The 15,669-nt window shown below is 37.0% G+C and overlaps 1 protein-coding gene across 2 annotated transcripts in view; it reads left to right on the top strand.

The window, feature by feature from the left end:
* mrvi1 (murine retrovirus integration site 1 homolog) overlaps positions 1–15,669 on the top strand; it is a 40,403-nt gene that overhangs the window by 9,867 nt on the left and 14,867 nt on the right. For both annotated transcript variants that reach the window (XM_016463556.1, XM_016463557.1), the window contains exons 3-11: positions 5,660–5,878; positions 8,823–8,929; positions 9,121–9,185; positions 9,475–9,648; positions 12,662–12,739; positions 12,826–12,872; positions 12,970–13,026; positions 13,883–14,350; positions 14,509–14,587. In XM_016463556.1, coding sequence (XP_016319042.1) covers positions 5,660–5,878; positions 8,823–8,929; positions 9,121–9,185; positions 9,475–9,648; positions 12,662–12,739; positions 12,826–12,872; positions 12,970–13,026; positions 13,883–14,350; positions 14,509–14,587 — 1,294 coding nt within the window. The remainder of the gene's footprint in view (positions 1–5,659; positions 5,879–8,822; positions 8,930–9,120; positions 9,186–9,474; positions 9,649–12,661; positions 12,740–12,825; positions 12,873–12,969; positions 13,027–13,882; positions 14,351–14,508; positions 14,588–15,669) is intronic.

Raw genomic sequence — 15,669 nt, 5'->3', positions numbered from 1 at the left:
CTGCTCCCCATGTGCCTTCCCATGCCCTTATTTGGTTAGTTTCCTGTTCCTCCCCTGATTACTTGATGTTTCATTGCTCCCAGGTGTGTCTCGTCATCCCCTCCTCCTGTGTGTATAAATAGTGTTCCCAGTCCCAAGTTCTCTGTCCGCTGTTAAACGTCTTCCTGAGTTCGTCTCCCTTGGTTCCTGTAAATAAAGTCTTGGTAAAGTATTCTCCAGCGTCTCCTCGTTCCTCGTGTGTGTGCAACGTGACAATAAGGTGATTGCTCCGATTATCAAGACACACACAGAGACAGAGAGAGAAAGAGAGAGGGATAGCCTATGAATACTCAAGTTGAAGAATTCTGTAGTTTCAGGTTTCTAGATTTTATGTTTATTATTATGTCATATACATTTTTGCTTTCTGCTCTTTTTATGTAGATTTCAAGTATTTAAGTTCATATAATAATACATTTATTTCAATCCCCTGCTGAAAAAAACAACAACAATAGAAACCATCAATAGAATTTGTAATGGTTTTACTGGTTATAATGGAAATTGTAATGGACCCTGTTGGTCTCTGCTGATAATTGGTTGCTGTTATTGTTGTTAAATATTATTATTGTTAAAACCACTAAATCCTAATGGAACATGTCCCAAAACACAATACAGGAAACCATTATTTAATGGTTTTAATGATTAAAAGTTGATGGTTTGTAATGGTATTTGTAGTGGAAACCATTAGAATTTCTATGATGTTTCTATCGTCTTTTTCAGCAGGGTCACCATGGGTTTTGTGATGTTATTTGCCATAAATGCTATACATTGATTGCTGTAATATTGTGAGATAGTATCTGCTGTTTGTAGTTGTGGTGGGCCTATTTGGGAGAAAATCCAGGGCTGTTTTTTTACTCCCAGTCAGTCCCTGCTTGCAGCCTATTTAGATGTAGCTGAACCAGCTAATCAGAGTCCTCGGGATGAATAGAAACTTCAGGCAGGTGTGTAAGGGTGGGTTGGAGCTAAACTCTGCAGGATGTTGGCCTTCCAGAACCATGATTAGACAATTCTGAGGTAGGAGCAAGAATAGGGCATCTCAATTTGGCCTGTGCTTCCATTGATGCCATTTTAAACATTTGTTTTAGTGATGCTTGTTTGGGCAAAACTAATACTTTTAAGTGTTAGAATGAGATGCATAACTTATTCCAGTTGTGCTACAGACATAATCAATGCCTCAAAATGTGCAGCTGGTTCAGGAGAGGTACTCTGAATTACGAATTTGAATCTGAATCTGAGTTTTCACTTTACATAATAGGAAACATGGAACATTTTTGAAAAACAAAGCATCCTAAACCATTTTTAAGGACCAGGATAAATCTGTTCTATCATCATTTTAATGCAAGTTGTGGGATATTGTTAGTTGGAAACACCAAGATGTGAATAAAATTTCCAAAATGTGCAAAATTCGTTTGACAGAATTTTTTATTCTGTAGTAAGATATGCATAAACTACTGGAATCAAATTTACAGAAAAAAATAATCCTTGATGCGCTTTAAAATGTCATGTGACTGAATAATTTGTTAGAGATAACAGGGGTTTCCAGTCCTGGTCCTGGAGGGCCAATGTCCTGCAGAGTTTAGCACCAACTGGAACCTTCCTGGAAGATTCTGGTAATCCTGAAGACCACGATTACCTTGGTTCATGTGTGTTTAATTGGGGTTGGAGCTAAACTGCAGGACAGTGGCCCTCCAGGACCAGGACTGGACACCCCTGAGAGGAGACAATATCAGCTGACCAATATCTTCGCATAGCATCTGAAATGTTCCTCTGGTCGTTCTGATATTAAGTATCCAAAGACTTCCATGAAAATGATTCAGTAAAATTTTTGTTCCCAATGGAACTGCTGCTGATTGCTTGCAAACACTAGGTTCATAAAACATTTTGTGTGTGAGATCCAAGTTGCAACAAAATCATAAAAGATGATTATATTGAACAACTGAATCATTTACTTTGGAAGTCTGGAAATGACTGTTCTGCTCTCTTAAACCCATTGGATGGAAACGCTATTTTATCTGCAAATAGCTTTGCAAAACTCTTGTTGACTTAAATAAAATTCACAACTTTGGAGGAAATCTGTCCATTTTGGGCTTGAAGGTAGGATCTTTGACTTGATCCAAGTAACCACCTACGTAGAATACCTTAGTGTAACGCCAAGCCAGCAGAGGGAGCCCTCGCCCGAGTACTGACCGTGCTCCACTCCCTCTGCTTCCTCTACTTCCATTTCCTGTTTGACTCTCATATAAACTGAGACCAGTCTATGTGCTGGTCGCGAAGTATTGCCAGTTCATCTGCCTTACCAAGCGTTATAGTTCCTCTGTTCCTGATTGATTCCTGTGTATGATTCTGCCTGACTTCTTGACTCACGGTATTTGTACTCTGCCCCTTCTGTTCTGACGCCTGATTGGACTGATGTTTGTGTTTGGACTCATTGCCTGCCTTTCCACTATTGTCTCTGCCTCTGCCCCTGTGTATGACGAACGATCTGCCTGCTTCTCTGACTTTGACCCTCTGCCTGATTATCGACATCTGTTTAAAGCCTTGACCTTTAATAAACTTCCGCTCATGGATTCTAACCAAACTCCAGCGTCTCTGTTACACTTAGCAACCACCCAGAACGACCTAGAAACCACATAACTTACTCAGAACCACATAGCAACACCCTGGCAACATCCACACACCCCAGCATGGTGGTGATGAGTTTTGTACAGTCAAACACCACTCATATTTTCTTTAGAGAACATAAAAACCTATTTAGTGATGCAGCTGTAAATCCAGTGACATTTCCAGCCAATATTTCATTAGTCATTTAGTTGATTCCTATGTGATAGAGGTGTGTGGGATGAGTGATGCAGGGGTTTATTTGCGCTTGTTACTAATGAGGAGTCTATTTCTTCTGTACAATCGTGGTCTAGTTTCATAGTGACTCAAATGTGAATTCACTGCTGGAGTCTTTCACACCACGCAAACACTGTTGATTTTCTCTTCCCTTATAAGACATTCACTAAAATAGCATTTGTCTCTGAAATTGTCTCCTGTTTTGTTTGGGTGTACAGGAAGCCAAAGATAGCCTTTGTAGCTTTCAGATGAGATTTCATGGAATGGAATGCGTTCGGGAGAATGAAGAAGTCTCCTTTCTCCTCAATCTGTACCTTGAGACCAAGCCGTGTTTATACAACAACTCGACAGACAAATGGCTTTACACAATTGAAACAGCCCCATTATGATTTGCTGCATTAATGACTCATGCATATTTTTAGACATGTGTTTATGATAGAGATAAGCTGTGATAAAACTCCACTCTCTTTGGCTGTTGATGTTGGTCACATTTATTCTGCAAATAAGATTTTTCTTTTACTACTGATGATGACACTTTCAGATGTTGTTCTTGTTGGCACTGATCATCACTGTAGCAATATTTTTGTATATGAGATGCCATCAGTAACTGTTATTTTGCTGAAGGGAATCATTTCCTCTTGTACCTCTCTGAGAGGCAGGAACATGAGATGGGGTTTTATGATAGGACAAATGCTTTTAGGGGTTTATTGGACACGTTAACATGGTTATAAATAGGAGAGGGCGTTACCTGTAGAGCTATTTTGGTGCGATTTGCTCGCTGCAGCTTTCTGATTGGTGGAATTTTCTATACAGCATCATTCCACTGTTAAACATGATTATTTTGAAAATAAGTTCTAATAATGCAAAGAGTTGGCTTCAACAAAAGCATAAGTCATCGAATAATGACCTGGGACCTCACAATAGGTCTGTCTTTAAGATTTGTTATGTCATCATCAAGTTATCATTTCCCTATGGAGAAAATAAATGGCGTTTTTACTTCGCGACCCCTAGAGTACGCAGTTCGAAGTTCCCATGAAAGGGAACGACTGTTGCACTCTATTAGGTTTTTTCATGTTGCAGACAAAGATAAGGGTTTTCAGATTTTTACTTCTTTTTTTTCTTTCTTTTTGGTCCTATAAAATATTTTAGAGCTTGACTTAACTAAAAAAGTTTTTTTTTTTTTTTATAAAAATACGTATGGAGTTACACAATTTTAAAATTTTACATGACATTTCCAGGTCTTGAAAACACTTTTAAAATTGGGCTACCTCATATCTAGGTTTTTCTATACAGTGGGAATCCTGGTTCTTCAAAGAAAATAAAAAACATTGTTAAGGGGGTAAATTAAAATAAGTATCTTGATGTTTTGTTGTTATGACTTATTTTAATGTATGTTTTGTCTTATTTTAAACCATTGTAAGTCATCGTGAGGCCTTCTTTGAAGTTTTTCAGCCCCTCTGGTTGAGAACCACTGATCTAGTGAGAATATAATGCTAAAATATGTATAATACAATTTAAACACAGCAATCTACATTTTAATTGAACATTTCTTTTACATTTTTATTCAGTCACTTCAAAAAATTTTCCATTAAAGGGGTCATATGATACGATTTAAATTTTTCCTTTCTCTTTGGAGTGTTACAAGCTCTTGGTGCATAAAGAAGATCTGTAAAGTTGCAAAGACTAAAGTTTCAAATCCAAAGAGATATTCTTTATAAAAGTTAAGAGTCAACCACGCCTACCTAAAACTGCTCATTCTAACACGCCCCCACATGTCTACGTCACTGTGTGGGAAGATTTGCATAATGCTGCCCAAATGTTCATGCAAAGAAAGAAGGCGTAACTTTTATTCTCGCTGTAGTATTGTTGTTGCCGCCGCCATGTCGTGAAGACGCTGTGTGATTTGTTGTGAAAGCGAAACTACTAACACTGTTCCAGAACACTTCAACCCAAATATTCAGATGTGTGCAGCACATTTTATGGAGGACCGTTTCCTAAAACTGGTAGAGTAGACTACAATGCCGGCTGTCAGACTGTAAGTATGTTTTTTATATTTAAAGAGTTTTTATATTTTGTAGCGCTTGTTGTTTGTCATTTCTCCGATCACAAATGCAGACATGGTTTTATGTTTACGCGGCGCGATGCAACGCGTAAAAATTATGTCACCACTGGATGCAACGAATGCCTCGTTTATAATGGGTTTTCATGTTTTTGAATCATCGCTCCGGCCTGACAGGGCATCATCACAATATGGTAAGGAGCGTAACATTTCCGTCACACACTTGAGGTATTCGGCCAATCACAACGCACTGGATAGCTGACCAATCACAGCACACCTCACTTTTTTAGAACGATAAGCTTTGTAAAAATCGACGTGTTTCAGAAAGGCGGGGCATAGAGGAGAAACAATAATGTACAGTATGTGGAAAATAATGTGTTTTTTGAACCTTAAACCGCATAAACACATTTCATTACACCAAATACACAAAATAATGTTCTTTTTAGCAGCATCATATGACCCCTTTAAAATCCTGTTAATGGCTTAAGATTTTAGAGCTGAATCATTGTCAGAAGGGTCAAATGTCACCCAATTAATCGGTCTTTCACTATTCTCATTGTATTTGTTGCAGTGCCTTGGAGTTCAGTAGCACGTATTTGAATATGGTAATTGTTCAGTACCATGATATTTCCTTCAGTGTACCATGGCACTGGCAAAAACTGTACTGTTTTGTGACTGTATAATCTTGTTTCCTCATACATGTATGTGTTGTGTTGTGTGTCTGTACAGGACCAAGAGGACCCAACTGCTATATGTCAGTTTACACGCTCATGGGCTGAGCAAACTTCACTAAAGAGAGCTTATAGTTTTGTGACAGAGTCTGTCACTGATTTTATCTTCCCTCACACACGCTCTCGGCCCCCGCTCATCCCTGCCATGCCCACCCTTCCTGAGGAAGAGGAAGACTCTCCAGAGGAGCTCAACAGTACATCCAGCTCGCCCTCCACAGTGAGTCAAACTACATCCTTCTTCAAATAACTCTCTTCGCTTTCAAACACATGCACTAAACATATGATCCCTTAAAGATGTTGATCTGAGGAGTGAGTGTAATCTTTACAGAGAGAGACAACATTCCTCTCTCAATCAGATAGTATCTGTACCCTAATGCCACAGAATGGGAATTTGAAATCTTACTGGATTTATAATGTCATGTTGCACAGTTAGGGCATTTTTGCATGTTGGAGTTGTTTTTCATTCTTTGCTTAACGACAAGGGTAGAAAGAGCAGAATTTTCGGTTAGTTCGCTTTGGCGAGTGGTTTTGAACTCCCAAAACGAACTCCAAATTAATTTGGTTTTGGCCTGATTTTGTTTGAAACGACATCACATCAGTTTGTTCTTCGATTTCGCTTGAAGTATAGTAGGCTCTTTCCGAATGTCTCTCTGTCATGGCCTGTGAGTGAGAAGAACTATCGCTCCACTGAGGACAAGCTTCAGGATTTACTGTTCTGTTTTCCTTTTAGAGACCACAGACCGTTTGAACATCAAAGCCTGTCAGGGGTTGTTGTTTCATTATAGCCATTATGTTATTCTTGAGTGAGTACAATCCACTCATGCAGTGACTCATAAAAGGTTGGAACTCAGATAGGAGCACTCTTTAAAATCATATTACACTTCAGTAATCTAATCCCAGAATAAAGGCCAAACAAATAAAGCTTCCACTTTGTACTGAACAGCAGCAAGGACTTTAGCGCTGCATGATAGTTCTTGTGTATAAAAGTATGATAGCACTTGATGTTGCATGCCATGTTGTGAATCTCTGTCAGTGAGTACTTGATGATATTCGAAGAGGTTTTTTTTTTCTCCCTGAGAATGAAACATTTTTATAATAGAGTGATTCTGTAACTATAAAAAGATATATATATATATATACACACACACACACACACACACACACACACACACACACACGTGTATATGTATATGTATATGTATATGTATATGTGTATATATATATATATATACATACATACACGTCATGCACGTATGTGTGTGTGCGTATAAAATATGTATACCATTGATAAAAAATCAAAAGTCTTTACATAGATTAATTATAAATCAGTAGTTACAGAATCATGCAATAATGAAAACAGATAAAATAAAGAAAAGCACAACAGTGGACTATTGCAAAGACTAATATTTTACTTCCTCTCCTAAAGTGATTGTTATCTGAGCATGTTGTTTTTCCCATGGGATAGTGTTTTGAGCTGGCATGTTTGAAATTGTTTGTTCGGGGGCTAAAAAAGTGGACCTGCTGCACAGTACAGTTGGGAAATTTCCTATACTGCCTCAGGACTGAATGCTGAAAAAATCATCACTGTTTGCTTTTTAATTGCTCTTCTTTGCCTCTACACTACACTACAAAAATCATAATTGATCTTGTTTTCTGGTCAAAATATCTACTTAAATAAGCAAGATAATCTGCATACAATCTTAAGGGGTCATATGATGCATGCATATGATGATGAAATGTGTTTATGCGGTTTAAGGTTCAAAAAACACATTATTTTCCACATACTGTACATTATTGCTTCTCCTCTATGCCCTGCCTTTGTCAAATGCGTCGATTTTTACAAAGCTCATCGGTCTGAAAAAGCGAGGTGTGCTGTGATTGGCCAGCTATCCAGTGCGTTGTGATTGGCCGAATTCCTCAAGCGTGTGATGGAAATGTTACGTCCCTTACCATATTGTGATGCCTGCGGCAACCACATGTGATGACCCCGGGCTGGACTCCGCTTCGTCCACGGTGAAAGCCGATCCGGTGATCGACAGCGCAAAGTTGATGTATTTCCTCAGCGACCAGCACGGATCAGCTCTAGGCATGACGAAGCAGATATCGTCCTCTTTTGGAAGGCCAAACAAAGTAGTTTCACTTTCACAACGAAGCACACAGTGCCTTCACGACATGGCGGCGGCGGCAACAACAATACTACAGCGAGAATAAAAGTTACGCCTTCTTCCTTTGCGTGAACATTTGGGCGGCGTTATGCAAATCTTCCTACATCGTGACGTAGACATGTGGGGGCGTGTTAGAACGAGCCGTTTTAGGTAGGTGTGGCTGACTCTTAACTTTTATAAAGAATATCTCTTTGGATTTGAGACTTTAGTCTTTGCAACTTTACAGATCTTCTTTATGCACCAAGAGCTTGTAACACTCCAAAGAGAAAGGAAAAATTGAAATCGCATCATATGACCCCTTTAAGACTTGTTTTCAGAATATATCAATTTAATTAAAATTTAAAATTTTTTACAGTGTTGGCATTTTTTCAAGCACAAATCTATTAACATTTAGCTAGATTAATGGTTAAAACAATAACAAACACATAATAAGGTAAAAAAGGATTTCAGAATATACTCTCTGAATGTCAAGATGCATTCATATTTAAATTTTAAAATAGGCAGAAACAATTAAATATCGACTCCTAAAAGTATCCAATATTGACCTCTACTTATAAATTAAAAAACACTTGATATCGACCAGTAACCCATATAGTGCTGTTATGTCATGCATCCGTATCTGTCCTATTGTCTGACACAAAAATAGCTTCTCCTAAATTTATTTTGCTCTAAGAATTAGTCTTTTGTTGCAGGGTGTGTGTTTCTTAAAGGAATAGTTCACCCAAAAATGAAATCACCCAAAAAGCAAACAGTTGCTGGTAGCCTTTGACTTCCATACTATTGGAAGTCAATGTCTACCAGCAACTGTATGGTTACCATGTTCTTCAAAATATATTGTTTTCTGTTCAACAGAAGAAAAAAAATCATACAGGTTTGGACCAATATGAGGCTGAGTAAATGATGACAAACCTTTAATGATAATACCTTTAATGATTTATTATCATGCCTGAATGTGGATATTTAGCAAAATATTTTGAACTTTTGAATTTTTTGCAGTACGCTCCAGTTGAAAGCATGATGGTAAGTGTAACCATGACTCCACCAGCTATTGTGCTTCCAAGACAAGTCAGCAAGCAAGAGCCCTGTCCTCTGGAGAAAGCAAGGTATTGATGTCAAGACCCATTAAATGATTCCCAAAAAATCTTTATTTACCAATCTTTAAACAGCAGTTTTAGTAATTCAAGGAGTGTAAAAGCTCATAAAGAGTCACTGTTTGTACTTGCGCTGAATAGAAAGTTGCTCAGTTATGTTGAGAATGTGTTGCTATGATGTTTGTTTTTAATCTGTGTGTCAGACCACACAGCCCTAGGCCTCGTCTCTCCCGAAACTCTGCATCTTCATGTCCCATCACCACAGTGGGTATGTTCAACTACACACTCCAGCTGCTTAGATACTGATGTTTATTTAGTATTTAGAGACATTTGTTTTCAAATGGCATAGAATAAGATAAAAATCATGTAACTTTGTGTTTAAATTTGGTTAAAGCATTAAAGTAATGCATTATGGAAGGCTGCAGTAGGGAAAGCTTAAAATACCATTGTTGTTTTCACTTTGATTTCTATTTACTTTCTTCCTCTTTTGAGATGAGTTGGCAGGTTGGTGTGTGTTACAGCTGTGTTTAGGTTGTGTGTGTGTATTTGTGTTTGAGATGATGATGGGCACGTGATAGACCTGGTGAAGGATCAGCTTCCTGAGCTGCAGTTATCTGAAGAGGATCGTCAGAAGAATTTGGAGCTGCTCGAGGAGGCCAAGAAAGTCAGTGATCACTTCCTGCAGCGCAGAGGCCGACGCTCCACCTGTAGTCTCAGTGAATCTCCAACAGGTAGATTTTTAGAAACATGATTACTTTCCCACCAAGGACAATCGATCTCAAGCAGAGTGCCTTAGCAAAGGGGGCTTTACAAGGCATTTAAAAAAAAAAAAAAAAAAAAAAACTTAGGTTTAAGCATAAAACACTTTAACAAACAGTTTATTTATATATTTAAATGAATACAAATTCATGTATTAAAATAATCTAACTTAATTATAAATGTAATTGCAATCATTTTTTCCCCTCAAGAACTCGAACTGTTTTTATTGAACATATTGTCACGGTTTGTCAAGGGAAAAAACTGGAACTTCTGAAAACAAAAGGATAACAATAGGAAAAAGCTAGGAAAAAATGACTCGAACTACAAACAAAATCTAAATAAAAACAAGACAGCTACTTTGCTGAAAACTAGAAAGAAAATAAAAAAGGAAAAAATCAAAAGGTTCAGGAACTAAAAAGAATTAAACCACTAGGACTGTAACTAGACTATAGACTAAACACAGGAACAAAAAACTAGAACTAATAAGAGGGAAACTAGACTGGATGCAATATACTAAATAGTAAGCGCTAACAAGACTAAAGACAATAGCACGGCGAATGCACACACAAAACGAACCAGCAAAGGCTAGAGGGAAATGAGCACAATATAAAGGGATCAGAGCACACAAGGATCGAACTTATGAAAACAAAAGGAAAAAGCGACTCGAACTACAAACAAAATATAAATAAAAACAAGACAGCAACCTTGCTGAAAACTAGAAAGAAAATAAAAAAGGACCAAATCAAAAGGTTCAGGAACTAAAATAAAAGAACTAAACCACTAGGACTGTAACTAGACTATAGACTAAACACAGGAACAAAAAACTAGAACTAATAAGAGGGAAACTAGACTGGATGCAATATACTAAATAGTAAGCTCTAACAAGACTAAAGACAATAGCACGGCGAATGCACACACAAAGCGAACCAGCAAAGACTAGAGGGAAATGAGCACAATATAAAGGGATCAGAGCACACGAGGATCAGGTGAACACAATTGGACAAACAAGGACTAAACAAGGGGGCGTGGTGATTGAAAATGAGGAGGCAGGACAAGAGGACCACATGGCCAACACAAACAAAGACACAGCCATGTGCTCAGGCACAAAATAAACAAAGACACATTAAACAAAGACAAGACAGACGACTGTCAGGGCAGGATCCTGACACATATACTGTAGTTCTTGAAATGTAGGGAGGCTTAAAAGAAAACGTAAATTTGAACATAATTTAATTAAAAATCATTTAAAATTTACAAATATATTTATTTGATTAAATTAATACAATCTCATATATGAAAGTTAATTAGATTTCTTAATGATGAAAAAAAATGTAATGTGAAAATATGTAAATCGTAATCATATTGCTTTTTTAAATTTTCCCCTCAACTTTTGTTCACTTCCTGAAACTTCTGGAATCACAAAATGAATTGTGGACGGTTCATTTAATACATCTCCCAGTTTATGTTAATAAAAATGTTAGGTAACACTTTATTTTAATAGTCCGCTTCAGACATTCTACTAACAGTAAGTAACTTTGCAACTACAAAAGTAACTTTTTTCAACTAGCAGTCATTAGAGTATTAGTAGACTGTCTGCTTAATATCTGCTAACACTTTATTTTGATGGGTCCACAACATACAACACACTGACTATGAGAAACTTATTCTACAAACCCTAAACCCAACCTAACAGTCTACTCTGAGAGTTAGTAGACATGTAGTTGCAAATTAATGAGAATTAACTGACATGTAGTTGCAAGGTTACTTATAGTTAGTATTATGTCTAAAGTGGACTATCAAAATAAAGTGTAACCAAACGTTACAGATTAAAAAAAACAAAAAAAACAAGAAGCTTTGTCTTACATTACAGCTAAATTATAAGAAATATTTTAGCCTGTTTGGGGAGACTTCTTCGTCTTTGAGTGAAACAGGTTAAGAACCACTGATGTACCACTGAATTTGTATACCATCCCTTTCTAGTATCCTTGTGCATATGTGACCCTGGAGCACAAAACCAGTCTTAAGTCGCTTGGGTATATTTTTAGCAATAGCCAAAAAAACATTGTATGGGTCAAAATTATAGATTTTTCTTTTATGCCAAAAATCATTAAGTAAAGATCATGTTCCATGAAGATATTTTGTAAATTTCCTACCGTAAATATATCAAAACTTCATTTTTGATTAGTAATATGCATTGCTAAGAACTTCATTTGGACAACTTTAAAGGTGATTTTCTCAATATTTAGATTTTTTTGCACCCTCAGATTCCAGATTTTCAAATAGTTGTATCTCGGCCAAATATTGTCCTATCCTAACAAACCATACATCAATGGAAAGCTTATTTATTCATTGATGTATAAATCTCAATTTTAAAAAAATGGACCCTTATGATTGGTTTTGTGGTCCAGGGTCACATACAGTATGTGAAAGTTACAGGGCTTACAAGCTTTACATGATCTTGACAGGAATTTAAAGATTGTCTCATGGTAACATTGTTTAAGTCTTGTTCTGTTGCTTGAGATCTCTATTTTTTATTGTTTATCCCAGTCAGACTTCCATTGTAAGTGCAGTACTGTAAACAAAATAAACCATTTTTTCTCTAAATTATTGTCTGTGGTAACTCACAGCATGTCACATATTAACTATCTTTCCAATGATGTTAATAATGAAGAAGAACTTCTTTCAAGTGGTGAATGCTATTGTTTCTGTTGCGATCTTGAAATGTTTATTTCAGAAGCAGCTTGTTTATTTTTAGCCTTTGCGACTTCCTTTCTTATCGGACTGTACCATCATGTACATGTCCGCATGTCCTCAAATGACCTGTGCACCAGTCAAATCCTCCTTTATCCTGCACACCAGCTTCAGCTTACTGACTTGAGTATATCCACAGGCCGATGAGAGATAAAGCAAAGTAATATCCTAACTTTGAAACCATGATAGTCAGTGTGTGTCCAAAAAATGGATAACAGTGTCTTTGGGTTACAGCTCTCTCCCTGAACCCAACGCCATGCTCCTCCCCCCGACCATCCAGAAGCAGTTCCCTCTCCTCACCCTCACAGCTAGGTACCATGCTGTGCTTTCAGTCACATTTGCCTGCAGAGATCCCTGCCGTGGTTGGCCTAAGCTAAGTGGTTTTGTTTCTCCACCAGGTCCTGAGGTCACCACAACTCCTCCAGCTAGTCCCTCCATAGCTAAGGTGAGCACCACTTCTGATTCCCTTCTGTATAGTGTTGATGTTGTGTCCTCCTGGTGATGATAAATATTGGATTGTTTGTGTTTGTGTATGTGTTTAGCATCTGGAGGTACCATCTACTCATGACCAAGGGGACACGAGTAAGCCAGAGCAGGAGGTTTGTGTAACAAATGTTATATCTTCTGCTCTTCTCACTGTAATCTTCCTTCTTCGGTGTTTCAGATATTAAAACACAATCAGATGTGTGTGAATTTTATGTTAAAGTGGCCATATTATTATTTTTACTTAGAATGTTTTGGGTTTTTTTGCACCAAAAACAGTCAAAATGTAGTTGATCATTTTTATTCTCATGTTTAGACTGTTGGACCGAAATGATCAGGTCTTTTGTGAAAAGTACACTTTAGAAAAAAAAAAAAGTATTTATATATATTTTTATGGAAATTATGTACTTTTAAAGAATATACTTAAGTTTGAAGTGAATGTAATGTTTTCAGACACTTACATATATGTCAATTGCAATTAAATGGAAATGTATTATAGTTCAAATTTATATTAGATAGCTGATTTATTTAATATAAATTTAGAGTGCTTTTTTGACCCACTTAAGTAGGACTTGAGTACATATTTGTATTTCATTTCATAATTATTTGTATTGTCTTTGAAATTTTGCGATTGATCGCGATTAATCGATTTGACATATATATATATATATATATATATATATACTGTTTACGTGTGTGTGTGTGTGTGTATTTTGAATAAACATTATTTGATATTATATTATATTAATTCATGTATTTAATATATACACAAAACAATGTATAAAATATATATATAAATTATATTAATTAACAGTAGCCTAGATAAATATATGCTTGATTTTATTTCATGCTTTAATGCATAAGACTGATGTTATAAACTGAACTGTATTGAAAAGTGATACTGACCGCTTTATTGCACTTGTTCTTTCTCTTAATCATTAAACTCATATTCTTGTTCTTGTTCTTCCTCAGACCTTCACGAGGCTAGTAGATTGGATGCCCAGTGACAAGCGAAAGGTGTCCTCAGGACCTTTAACCGTGCGTTATTCCACCGCTGTACCAGCCAGAGATCCTGCTGTGGTTCAGAAGGAGAAGCCAGACCATCATGGACCAGCAGACAAGGGGAAGAACTCTGAACATGCAGCCCAGAAAAAAGAGGAGACTTCTGGCTGTGGCATCACAGGGGTAGCCAAACCCGTCCCCCGGCCAACCACACAGCAAGCCCCATGCACGGCCGAAATCAAAACAATAGGGGCCTTCCCTCCTCTGATGAGAGCCGTCTCCTGGGACACGGTAGGCTCCATAAACATGAGGAATGCAGCTCCTAAAGGGGAGGACAGTCTTTCAGACAAATCAAGGGAGTCTCTTTTTAAGTCCTCTGGGTACAAGGACTTCCCTGTGCCACCTGGGAACGTTCAGAAACTGTCTAAATTGCGCGAGGTAATCCTTTGTTGTCTTTGGCCATCCTAGTAACCATGCTGTGTTAGTAGGTTAAATGTTCCTTTTATGGCTTTCTCTGAGATTTGAGCCCAGTTGGCAGAGTAAAGGGAATGTTATGTCCCCGATTTAGTAAAATCACTATAGTTTTCATTCCATAGGAGCACAAACTGATGCGTAACCAGAGCATCTCCAGCCCAAAGCTTCCTGACCTGAGTGAAACGACCGAGCAGGAACGAGGTATGAACTCAGTGTGATCATTTGTTTCAGTCTGTGCATAAGCTTATTGCAGCTTATTTTAAATAATGTTGACTTGAAGAGATAGTTCATCCAAAAATGAACATTTTACATATATTTACTCACCCTCAAGTCAATCCAGATAACTTTGTTTGTGTTCCACAGAAGAAAGTAAGTCATACAGTCTTTGGAATGACATGAGAGTGAGTAAATGATGACAGAATTTTAATTTTTGGGTGAAAAGTAAAGGAATCATTAAAGTGTTGTTCTGCTCTTCGACAGAACATTTCTTTAACAGCACACAGGGTTACTGTTGTTAATTAAAAATAAAACCATAAAAAATCATGTTACTTAAGATAAACGTAGACTAAAATAAAATAAAATATTAAAAAAATGTAGCTAGCATAGAGACGAATTGAATAAAAATGACAAAACACAACAGAATCACTAAAATGTTCAAATTAAAATGAAAACAGCAAATAAATAGGAAAAAATAAATACTAAATCAACACTGCCTCAAGTTTAACTCTTTCGACAGCATCTGTGGCACTGTATCTGTGTTAACACTCATTTTGATTCGTCCCTCAGTTTGATCAAAACAAAGAAAGATTTAAAAGCATCTGCTAAAAAAGATTTGGATTTCTGGTTATGTGTTACTGACATAAATCCTGTGTAGACTGTCCCTTTCTGACATCTCACATGTATCATGCGGAAGTTGCAGGGTTTACTGGCAGTGTTTAGTTGAAAAAAATGCATATTACTTTACAGCATGTTAATATGACTTTAAAATGTTTGCCTGTTTTTTATGTTGTTTTTAATTTAATGAACACTTATTCTCACAACTAACAATGTACATTAAAATTGTCTATAACACAAAAAAAATACATAAATCATGTAATAACATAAACCAACAATGGGCACTACAATGTGTACCTTGGGAGTGCATGTTGATTGATTTTTGCATGTTTTTACAAACGGAAGGACTATTCAACGTTATTGTGTCGTTCCACAGTTTTTAACCCACCTTCCAGGTTTCTACACCCACACACCTTTTATAGGATTTAAATTTCATAGACCCGTGTTTT

The sequence above is a fragment of the Sinocyclocheilus anshuiensis genome, unplaced genomic scaffold, assembly GCF_001515605.1.
Source record: "Sinocyclocheilus anshuiensis isolate Anshui unplaced genomic scaffold, SAMN03320099.WGS_v1.1 scaffold1378, whole genome shotgun sequence".
Lineage (NCBI taxonomy): Eukaryota > Metazoa > Chordata > Actinopteri > Cypriniformes > Cyprinidae > Sinocyclocheilus > Sinocyclocheilus anshuiensis.
The sequence above is the reverse complement of the archived record's forward strand: the minus strand, read 5'-3'. Positions and strand labels throughout refer to the sequence as shown.